This window comes from Protopterus annectens, chromosome 6.part0 (genome assembly GCF_019279795.1).
Source record: "Protopterus annectens isolate FY-2018-M chromosome 6.part0, PAN1.0, whole genome shotgun sequence".
Taxonomy (NCBI): domain Eukaryota; kingdom Metazoa; phylum Chordata; order Ceratodontiformes; family Protopteridae; genus Protopterus; species Protopterus annectens.
Genome location: NC_056737.1, coordinates 1,060,384,747 through 1,060,397,220, shown reverse-complemented (window position 1 = coordinate 1,060,397,220; position 12,474 = coordinate 1,060,384,747). Strand labels below are relative to the sequence as shown.

At 43.4% G+C, this 12,474-nt stretch overlaps 1 protein-coding gene across 6 annotated transcripts in view; it reads right to left on the bottom strand.

The window, feature by feature from the left end:
- The window catches only part of PSEN1 (presenilin 1), a 1,663,637-nt gene that overhangs the window by 354,094 nt on the left and 1,297,069 nt on the right, over positions 1-12,474 (bottom strand). For all 6 annotated transcript variants that reach the window (XM_044074674.1, XM_044074678.1, XM_044074677.1 and 3 more), the window contains one exon: positions 846-929. In XM_044074674.1, the coding sequence (XP_043930609.1) occupies positions 846-929 (84 nt within the window). The remainder of the gene's footprint in view (positions 1-845; positions 930-12,474) is intronic.

Genomic DNA, 12,474 nt, shown 5'->3' with positions numbered 1-12,474 from the left:
TTTTCCCACTCTCCAACAACATGACATGTCAGAAGGCTTAACAAACAGCACACTAAGACAGAACATGTGGCCTATACTCCATGAGCTCTATACTGCAAAGTGAATTCTCTGCAACTTATCTGGACCAAATGACATGCCAATCACTTTGCCTAGATCACTAGCACACATGCCTATATCAAGCAGGATAGGACGGCCTACTCCACATGAGCAGGGACACTAATTTATGGTTATTAAAATTATTACGGTGATTCCATTACATATTTTTGTGCACTTACACATGCAACACTGAAATATATTTAAGCCATCTGACAATTTTACAAATAGCAAATCTAATACAATACAACTTACAATGGAATGTTCTGGGCTAAAATGCCGAACTGCATGAATGTTATGCCTTCCACTATTCACACTCCAAATTCCATAATTTTCCAGTGCTTTCCCAGAAGAACAGAAACCACAAAGTCCCTGCACAATGACTAACTGGTCGTCAACTTTCAAACACGTGTCCAACATGCATGTCTCATTTACTAACTCAAAGTGAGTTTCTAATAAAATTTTATGTCCGACATGCAGAGCTCAATTAATCTATGTCCAAAGCACTCTACTAAAGCAGAGACACTGACCACTGAGAAGAGTGCTGTGGTGAGATGTTGGGCTCCGGTTGTTTTTCTATCAAGGATGTAGACCTGATATTCAGACTCTAAGAAAGAGACCCAAAGTAGGAAATACAAACTAGGGTGCATTTGTTTCATGGCTGACATACAGACCTCTGTTACTTATTCTGCAGCTGAGATGTACGCTGTCTGAAATGCTGGCTCAATGGATCATGGATTAAATATACTTACTCTGGGGCTGAGGTGCAAGTTGTCTGGAAACTCTTTGGGCTTCCGGCTCACCATCTGCCATGTTCACTAGCCACATCATTGTTGCTATAAAAGAGCAAAACATTTAAATTTAGACATCTGAAATAAGAATTACTGTTTCAATCAAAAACAGTACAATGGTAGTGCCAAAAATAGTGACATAAAAAAGGAAAAAGCATACTGCTTGAAACAATTATTGTGTACTAAAAATAAATGACAAGGTTGCTTCACCCAAATTAACAACTTTTGTAGATTGTACATTTTAGTGACTTGATGTATCACAACAGGGGTTGAACAGCCCCGTCTTTCCAAATCACTTAGTAAATGCAGACATTTCCAGCATGTCACAGCCCATCAAACAAAAACATCTCACCAGAGACATAGCTGCAGTATTTGATTCACTTTTATACATACACATGTATACACACACACACGCAACTATTGTTAAAGACCACAGAAATTACTTGACTTGAGTCTCAAAAAAATAATGCACTGATATTCAAGAAAAGCATCGAGCAATCTGAAAACAAAGTTGGCAGGAAGTCTGAATGGCATTCTCCAAATAAAATATTGCTGTCTTCTACACTATGGAACCTTCCCTGCTACAGATGACTCAATAGAAATGCTCCTTCTCCACTCCTGTACCACCATCCTCTGTATGCAGCCTTTCTGATGCCAGATTTCTACATACTGGAGCCTAGCTCTATGTTACAAGTCTGAATATCATGCCACTGTAACCATAACTCGACTCCTGATTTTATTGAAGGACAACCCCCCCTTCGCCCAAGCATGGTGGAAGGGGCAAAGTCCTCTGCATCCCACACTTAATATAATCCTATCACATGTTGCTGCACTTTGTGAAAATGAAAATGTCACCTACAGTGACTTCCTTCTAAAACACAGCATTGCTGCACTCAGTGAGAGGAGCAAAAGTTTGTCCCCCACCAAGTGTAGTCTACATATGAGCTAGGGATTTGGATACACCCCCCACACACACTAAAGTCCCTGCAAACCATCCAGTCACTGCCACATTTTCTTTTGTTTTTCATCAGCTGTAAAACAATCAACTGCATGCTGTACAATCATCACCCAGAAAGCCATGAGTATCAGTACAGTCATCATCCACAAAGGCATGACTATCAGGACAGTCATCCACAAAGCCATGATTATCAGTACAGTCATCATCCACAAAGCCATGATTACCAGTACAGTCATCATCCACAAAGCCATGATTATCAGTACAGTCATCACCAAGAAAGCCATGACTATCAGTACAATCATCATCCAGAAAGCCTTGACTGATTATTTGCATTTTTTTGCCCTAAGCCCTTCTCTGGAGGCTGAAGTATGTGCTTGCCCATGCAAATGTGCACATTCCCACCAATCCAAAGGAACCTCCTGGAGGTAACTTGATAAACAGTACAAGTCTGGCACTATAGTGGGTTGGACAGTCTCCTTATTCCTCTCTCTCCCATCTTCCCTCAACAGCTCCCCCCACTGGCCAGACAAGAAGCGAGTCCCAGGTTGCTGGGACGCAATCATGGCTTCAGTCCTCTCCTCCACAGGGCAGACACTGAGATTGTGAAACACTCCGTCAGGAAACATTTGGGTGAGCATTAACCCAATGTGATAGGATAACATTACCTATACCCAGGCTACACTTGAAACAGGCACAGTTCATGCAGAAAAGAATAGTAGCTGCAGACAAAGCTGTTGACTCCCACAGCTAGCGCAATCACAAGTCACTAAGAGGCTACTATAATACCCTCATTTTAGTATTCAGCACAGAAAGGATAGCAGCAGATGGCACCTACAAAGCGCACCACCATTATCAACCCAGTTCACAGGCACAACACTTCATGTCACTGTTGTCCACAAGACAAGCTAGTCTCTTGAAATCTGCAAACCTTTTCGTCACCCCCTGCTACCTGAAATTCTGCAGGCCTTGTGAATCACCTTCAGCTCTCTAACTTGGCAACAATCCAAGTGAAGGCAAGCATCTTTTCTTCACATTAAAACACTACAGGGAACAGTGTTTTCCTCTTCTCCAAGATGTCTCAGTACTCTATGCAATACATTTCCACAGTGTTTCTTCTAGAGAAAGCCAATTCTTCCTTCTACATTTACTTCTCTCACAAACAAAGTCTCAAATGAATGTCATGAAGTGGGAAGAATGAAGAGGAAGTCAACATGGTCAGTCTCTATTGTTCTTCTTCTCAAATAAAAACTAACGGAGCATGTTTTAGCAGCAGACCCCATCAGAATACAATAAAAACACATTAGTTCAAGAAATGCACTAAAAAGAAAATACATAAAGCATTTAACATCAGTTGAAGATCAAATCATAATTATGTCAGTGATTGCAGACACAGCAGTGACCACACCACAATAGCTGACAACAGAGGTAGTTTTCTTACCATCATTACTGCCACACACTGCCATTACCACTCACAAAGGACATAGCATGGGGAGCAGCAGCTGAGCCACAGACATCATCATCAAACATACTGCAAACCTAACAATGCCTATGACAACCATTCAAGTGCTGCTGTGAGTTAGAGTGGAAAAGACCCTCCCTCCTGCTTTCCTGCATCACTCCCTTGCATCCTTGAACCTTTTTATTGTCTTGACATTGTACTGCAATGTACCTTAAAGAGGCATTATCACCATGAAACAGAACTTTTGCAATGAAATTTCCCTTACCTAACTGCTACCCCATACCCCCCCCCGCCCCTGTTAACATTTATGAATACAACCCTCCTCCTTAATAGTACTGTGTACAACTGCATCCTACTTTTTGTTTTCTCTTGCACATGCCAAGCAAACAAAGTTTCTCTTGATGCACCTGCCCTGCCCCTACTCACATTCACCATTTCAGTAATGATCTGTCACGTACACTGTACTGGCCTGATCTCTTTTTCTCTTCAGTGCTGAACACAATATTCCATATGCAGCTAACTTAAGTAGCCTTAATAATGGAAGAATTATCCCAGTAGCAGAAGTTTAGTCCCCTTGCTACTAGCATATGTAACCATAACATTCTGGTGACATTTGCTGTAATAGTACATACACCTCCCCCAGCATCATTATCCCTTCCTACCACCTTCTACAGGCTGTCCTTCTTAGCACATTTTCCCCAATGTTAGACACCAACAGTGCATGGTGACAGTTTAGCATAAAGGGTCAATGCTAACAGCTGCAAACTTCAGCCTGCAGTCCAAAGTTTAACATCCTCAGACTCCATTTAAATCCTATGTCATTAACAGCAATTCACTTAAGAAAACAAGAGCTTTCAGATAGACAGTGGTATGCAAAACTTACCTGACTACCAGATGGACAAAACAAAGGCAACTATTGTGCTCTAACATCATTCTGAAACACAGATCAGCCTAAACTCCCAGACCTGTGACAACCTGTAATCAGAAACTATACCAGCACCCTCTTCAGAATCACTTCCATAACCCATCATGGAATGGAAGTATGACTAGTACGTCAATAACTGCATGAATTCTTATTGGATCAATACTGTGCAGCCCAACATCACAAAGATCCAATTCTGCAACACTGACCATTCTGGATTCTAGCAGGAAGGGCAATATAGTGTAGCTAGTGGTCTGCAACAAACTGTCATCAGTTCACTGCAGGCAGCTCTTCCAGACCCTGGGACAGTATGCCCCCAGAATCCGTTAAGCTCATTCTGTATATTCACTTAAACGGAAATCTGTTTTACTTGGATTGAGTTATCATATTTTGTACATTTCTGTATTAAATTTTCTGGCTCTCTGTGCATCTTTATCTACTTAGTATTTATTCTGTTGAGTAATTAAGCAACACAGTTACTAGGTCTTAATGATTCTCGCTACAGGAGGATAAACGTGGCTTAGAGTCTCAGCCATAAAAATACTTGAAAACTGATAGAATGTCCATAAAAACACAGTTTTATTAAATAAAAACAAATAAAACCAGCACACTAAGCACCATCATCCTCTATGAACTTCTTCACAGGCAGTCCATAAGCAAGAACATGAAAGTTATATACTTAGCTGAGTGGAGGACAACTACTGTCATCCCATTGCACAAAGGCGGGGCATCCACCGATCCAGGAAATTATAGACTCATCAGCCTAACTAGCCTGATCTGCAAGGCCATGGAGCAGATTATCATGGACCTCATTAACAAGGGCACTGGTAACCTCCAGACACTTGATCCCACACAGTTTGGTTTTGTCAAGGGGAAGTCATGCCTGTTAAACTTGGTCGACTTCTTTGAGACAGTCACCAAGGCCTTGACCTGGCCAGAGCCTTCAATACTATTCCCTACTCAAGTATAATAGATACTCTCTCTCAACTAGGCATCAATCCATATGCTACCAGATGGGTAGCAAACTGGCTCACTAATAGAACCCAACTAGTCAAAATAGGGGAAGCCACCTCAAGGAGTAGACCCATAACAAGGGGTGTAGCCTGGGATCGGTCTTAAGGCCTCTGCTGTTTGGGATACTTCTTGGAGGTGCAGGCCAAATCTAGTGGGCTATGGCTGACCAAGTTTGCAGATGACTGCAAGTTGGGTGCGGTCATCAATTCCCCTGGTGGTGTGGACATCCTCCAAGAGGGTCTCAACCAAACAAATGACTGTTGCCAGAAACATGGCCTCAAACTGAATGCTAATAAAATACATCATCATCCCTTTTAGGGAGAATGATGTCCCCACAAATTATCACATTGATAATAAGGTGCTAAGCAAGCAATCAGTCGTGAGGGACCTGGGCATCCAGATTGACAGCAACTGACTTTTGACCACCATATTGCCTCCTTTGTACAGAAAACTTTCTACATGGCCCACCTCATCAGTAAGGGTATCTCATCCAGGGACAAGGTGGTATAAAATCTCTGTATTCTTCCCTTACAAGACCCATTATTGAGTACAATGCCCCTTTCAGCATGCACATCTCAAAGCACATGCAGCAGCTGGACAGACCACAGAGGTTCCTCACCCAGAGAATACAGGGCCTCAAACGTCTACCCTACACAGACAGGTTAAAAGCCCTGTCCCTCTACTCAGTCTCCTACAGACTCCTCAGAGGTGACCTCTGTCTGGCATACAAAGTAATCTCAGATCCCACCCTGATAGGACTGCTGCATATCCGCAAGTCAAGCTCCATTCGAGTAACCTGCACGCGCAACCTCAACCTGGTCTGTGACATCAACAGGACTCATTGTCGAGACAGATCTGTGTCCCAGAGGACTCCCTCTTTTGTGGAATAGACTCCCTCTCTACGTAAAGCAGAGTACCTCATTAAACCTTTTTAAGCGCAACCTGGATAACTGGATGGGGAACAGAAAATACACCCCTGGGATTCCACCAGTGTCCCTGCTGGACAGTGGCATAGGGTGCTGACTTGTTGGAACACGGGTTAAATTCTTGACTAGATTTGTAAGAGCCTCAGTCCCAACAGCCTAGTAACTTCCTATGAACCAGTCTGGTCTTCTTCTATCCTCCTCAAATGATGGGTTACTGGATCTGTAGAGATCTGACACCGGCAATTTTTAAACATTTGGATCCAAGGTAAAGGCAACTACCCATAACTCCCCTCTGCCAACTCAATACCTGAGATTGGGTTTACCTGCCTAACACAGTAAAATCTCCTGGTAATAAAACATGCACATGAGCATAAGGACAAAGAATACAGTCAGTCTCAGCTCAAGAACAATGACAAGCTGTCAGATGGACAGATTTTGTGAAAGTTGAGAAGGAAGGAAAAAGAATTGTAAATGATTTTTAGGATTGGAAGGCAATGATAATAATTTTGCTTAGTAAACATAGGAGATACACTCAGATAACCCTCTGGAAACTGTGATCTTGAAAACACTACTTCCCAACTATACAGGACAGAATGAGACAAAGTTGGTCTGGTTTCCTGAAGGCTTTAATATGTTGTAGGTAGAATCTTAATTGACAATGAGCATCCAACAAGTGTAAAGTATATTCCCCTTTGGTTGAGAAATTGGGAAGAAAAACTGGCAAGTTACGGTTCAATTCAATGCAAATCCACCTTGGGAAGGAAAATAGGGTTGGTTCAAAGATCCACCCTATCTTTGTAAAAAAAAAAAAAAAATGCAGTTTACAGGAAAGGGTTTGGAGCTCTGAAAATCTTTGAACAATGGTATCTGCTACTAGAAAAAGTGTTCTCTCAGAAAGAAACTTCAGCTATGCAGTAGTAGCAGGAACAAAGTGGCGTTTGGTCATGGCCTGGAGTAAGAAAGTAATATACCAAGGTGGAACAGGGTCCCTTAAAGGAGAGTGAAGAAGAAAATTACCCTTTTAAAAGAAGACTTATGATAACTCTCCCACATGAAAATTAGAGATGCCAGACATCTGAACCTTGACAATAGAATAACTAGCCCCTTTGTGAAAAGGCTAGCTAGAAAACCAACATAAATGGAATGGGCCTGAAAAAGGAATCATGTGCCTGAAGGAACCTACACAGAGAATCCCTTCCACTTACTTTTGTAAACCCTTCTAGTAGAAGGCTTCTGATAGGATGTTTAGTACAGGGGAGGAAAGCATGGACTTTCTGGCCATAAATGGAACTAGAGAAAAAAGTGGCTAATTTCAAGGCTGCTAAGTCTGAGTGAAGCTGGCCGGATGGATGAGAAATGAGACCTGTAAGAGATTCCAGCACTCAAAAAGGGTGTATCAAGTGAGGCCAAAGTAAGGGTACCATACCTGTCAAGTCCAGAAGGGAACAATGAGCATCATCTATGCTTTGCACCAAATGGCTTTCTGAAGAAATTTTGGTATGAGGGGAATTAGGAGGATAAGCACATAGGAGGCCCAAAAGCCAACTGTGGACCAGGCCATCCCATGGTGACTCTCCCTCCTAGGGTATCGGGACAAAGGAGCCGATGCATTTGGAGTTAAATGGGATCACAAAACAGGTCGCTGCATAGCTGGCCCCAGTGGCTAAAGATCTGGGCAGCCATCACTTGATTAACAGCCCACCTGTGAGGCAGGATAATAGATATGCTGAGCCTGTCCACTAAAAGATATTGGCTTTCCCCAGGATGTGTGCTGAAACCAGAAAGTGCTGCAAAGACATTGCCCACTGCCAAATCCTCACAGCTTTTCAACATAATGGGTATGAGCATGTTCCTCCCTATTTGTTAATCTACCAGACCACTGACATGCTATGCTGTCTGTCTAAATCAAAATCATACCCCTCAGGAGGGAGTCCTGAAAGGTCTACAGCACCAGAAGGACAGCCTTCATCTCTATGTCAATGATGTGAAAACCGGCCACTGAGGACTTGGACCGTCTTTACCTCAAAATCCCCCCCACAACCACACCCCAGCATGGAAATGTCCATAGTCACTATGACCCAAGGGGATGCTAGAATAAAAGGGAAAAAGTACAGTTTTGTACCTACCATAAATGTAGATGTTCGAGTGCTAATACAGCTGCAGTAATCACAGATGGGTTTTCTGCCGTCAGGCGGTCCCTCGGTCGGCCGAATTCCAAAGTGTTGGTCCGGCGTCGGTTGTCGTCGCTCTCTCTTCTGACGTCAGTGAGGCCAGAGTATATAAGACACAGCCGACGCCATGTTCTTCAGTCTTTCTTGCCCCAGATGTCAGGTGCCCTCCGAAAGAAGGCAATACATAAATTATACTTATATGCGTATACATGTAATGCAATATAATCCAAAAACAGTGGTTGCAAGCAAATAAACCTTAGAAGGATAACCCAGTCAGGCTGTATGAAGAGGTTGTTAGGCCCCATGCCTTTACCAAGTGGGGAAGGAGGGAGGGAAACCTGTACTGCAGCTGTATTAGCACTCGAACATCTACATTTATGGTAGGTACAAAACTGTACTATGTTCATTGTGCATACAGCTGCAGTAATCACAGATGGGTAGAATCCCAAAGCTACGCACAGGGTGGTAGGTACTAGGAGGAACTGGGTTGAGCCAGAATGCCCTGCAAAACAGCAGTGGCAAAGCCTGCTCTTGTTCTGGAATATAAAGGCAGGTGGTAGTGTTTTGTGAAGGTGTGTACAGAACTCCAGGTGGCTGCCTCCAGAATATCTTTGGTAGGAACTCCTCTGAGGAAGGCTGTAGAGGTAGCTGTGGCCCTGGTGGAGTGTGATCTGATACCTGTAGGAACAGATTTCCCATGATAGGAATAACATAACCGTATGCAGTGGCCTATCCACTTTGAAATAGTCTGCTTGGAAACTGGCTTCCCTTGAGCCCCTACAGCATAGGACACAAAGAGTTGTTCTGATTTCCTGAAGGACTTTGTTCTGTCCAAATAGTAACGTAGCTGCCTATGGATGTCTAAGGAATGTAGCAGCCTTTCCCCTTTGTTTTGAGGATTGGGGTAAAAGGTAGGAAGGTGTATGGCTTGATTTAAAGCTACCCTAGATACCACTTTAGGCATAAAAGATGGGTTGATGCAAGGAAACCCTGTCCTGATGGAAAATGAGAAAGGGCTGCACCGCCATGAGGGCCTATAATTCCAAAACTCTACGAGCTGAAGTGATAGCCAGAAGGAAGGCAGTTTTCCAGGACAAATATTGCAATTCTGTTGAGGCAGCTGGTTCAAAAGGAGGCAATGTTAATTTTTCTAGTATGTAATTAAGATCCCAGGCTGGTATTGGTTGTTTCCTTGGTGGTCTAATATTCTTAGCCCCTCTGAGGAACTGTCGTAAGAGTGGGTGAGAAAATAAAGGAGGATCCGTGTTGTATTCTGCAGAAATAGCTGAGGCATGGATTTTTATGGAAGAAAATGAAAGTCCACTGTTCAGCAGCTCAGCTAGATACTGTAATACCTGAGGCAAGTTCAGTTTCTAGGGTCCTGGCCTTTTTACATTCCAAGAACAAAACCGCTTCCATTTTGCGTAGTAAGCTTTTCTAGTTGATGGTCTTCTGGCCTCCAAAATGACATCCTGCACCTCCTTGGAGAGTAGGGTCTGTTGTGGTGTTAAGGAATTTTCCATGCAGCGAGATTGAGTGTTTTCAGCTGACTGTGGAGAGTTTTGTAACTGTGCTGAGTCAGCAGAAGTGGCATTAGAGGCAGGGACCAGGGAGGAGTATGTGTTAGGCTCCACAGCAGTGGGTACCAGTGTTGCCTTGGCCAATCTGGAGCAATCAGTATCATCTTCGGTCTGTCTGCTCTTGCTTTCAAAAGCACCTTGGGCAGAAGAGGCAGAGGTGGGAATGCGTAAACTGTCCATGCTGTCCAACTGAATGAAACGGCGTCCACTCTCCAGGCCTTTGGATGAAAGGTCTTCGAACAAAACTTTTCCAACTGATGATTCCTGTGGGAGGCAAAAAGATCTATGTCTGGCCTCCCCCACACTTGGGTTATTTCTGCAAACACCTGCTGATGTAACTTCCATTCGTGTGGATCTGTCATATTTCTGCTTAATTTGTCTGCCAGTGTGTTTTCCAATCCTGGCAGGTACTGTGCTTGAAGTTCGATTTGCAATTCCAGAGCCAAGTTCCAAAGGGTCATGGCTAGTCTGCACAAGGGGTATGAATGTGTTCCTCCTTGTTTGTTTATGTACCACATTACTGTGGTGTTGTCTGTTCTTATGAGTAATTGTCCTGGATGCAGGAAGTCCTTGAAAGCTGTAATTGCATTTATTACTGCTAGCATTTCTTTTGATTGATGTGGAGGTGCTTTTCTTTTGGGACCATTTGCCCTGGATGCACCTGTCCGTCATGTGCCCAAGCGTAAACTGAGGCGCCTGTTGTGATAACTTGCTCTGCTTGAGGCTTGCAGAATGGGAGGCCTGTGTTTGCTTGACATGCTTGGGCCCACCATAGAAATTCCTTTTGCAAACATGGGATTATTGGTAGTATTGTTTCCAAACTGTGACTGTGTTGAGACCATAGGTTTTTTAGGTACCATTGAAGTTTCCTCATATGCAGCTTTGCACATGGGATTAAAAGAATGCAAGATGCCATGAATCCCAGAGCCTGCAGGATTTTTCTTGCAGTAAGCCTGGTACTTTTTGCTAGTATTTTGAAGTACTGAGATAGTTGCCCTTGTTTTTCTGGCGTAAGATAGGCCATCTGGGTGTTTGTGTCCAAGTTGGCACCCAGGAAGGTTATTTTCTGAGATGGTGTTAGCCTTGATTTCTCTTTGTTGATTCTGTAGCCCAGGGCATGCAATAGCCGTGTCACATATGTCAGATGTTCCAGAAGTATGTGCTTGCTGTCCGCTTGGATCAGGCAGTCATCCAAATAAGGGTAAATTTGTATCCCTTGAAGTCTGCAGTAGGCAATCACTGATGCCAGGCACTTTGTGAATACTCTGGGCGCAGTAGATAAGCCAAAGGGCAATGCAGAGAATTGATAGTGGATTGAACCTGCAAGAAATCTGAGGTATCTTCTGCAGCTTTGTCTGATTGGGACATGCAGGTATGCCTCCTTGAGGTCCAATGTTACCAGCCAAAACTCCTTGCCCAGCATGGGAAGAAGTTGCTGTAATGTGAGCATCTTGAATTTTGGTACAAGTAGAAATGTGTTTAGGATGGATAAGTCCAAAATGGGTCTCCAGTCGGTTCCTTTCCTTGGTACCAGAAAAAGCCTTGAATAAAAAGTTTGTACCTACCTTGACCTTGTTCGTGAGAAGGTACCTCTTGAATAGCTCTCATGTTTAAGAGGTTTGAAATTTGTAGTTGTGCCTCTGCCCTTTGATTCTGTGGCAGGTTTGGCATGCCTCTCATTTTTGGAAGAGTGTAGAAATGAAATTTGTAGCCTCTGTTTATAATGTCCAGGATCCATTTGTCTGTTGTGACAATATGCCAATTGTTTGCAAATAATGCTAGCTTTCCTCCCAAAGGTGCTGCCAGCTGAGACGTGCTTGGCATGGAAATGAGGGAGTCATTGGGTTTGCTTCCTGTATTGTTGTGCACTGTCCTCGCCACCTCTTGGTGCTGGAGTTTGCCATTGTCGTCCTCTATATGATCCTTGTGATTGCCCTCTGCCCCTTGTGCGTCTGTATCTACCTCTTTGGGGCTTGTCAGTGGCTGGAAAAGACCAGTTCTTTGAAGGCCAATTTCTGCTAAAACGTGGTGGTTGGACCTGGAAAAAGGTTTTGACAGTTTGCATGGATTTGGCTTTTTCTTCCATCTTCCGTAATATCTCCTCAGCATTAGTACCAAACAGCACATCCTTTTGTAAAGGAGCATCTAGAAGTTTAGCTTTCACATGATCAGGCAAGTTTTGTTCTCTAAGCCAAGCATGTCTGCGAATGACTGATCCCGTAGCAGCCGCTCTACTTGAAGCCTCTAGGGCATCATAACCACATTGTAAAGTGTGTTTACCCACCTGCTCTGCACTATGCATCATATCCTGTAACTCCTTTAAATCTGGTTGTTCAGGTTGAGACATTTTGTTCCTTAATTGTGATAACAGGTACTGTTGATATTTAATCATATGAAACTGACAATTTAAGGCCCTGATGGCTAGGGTGGCCGAGGTATATACCTTTTTACCCCACCTTTCTAAAGATCTTGATTCCCTTTCTGCAGGAAGTGGATTCTTGGCAGTGGAGGCCTTCAATCCCTTGGGGCCTTGTGAAATGGTTTCAGGGTCAGCATTATG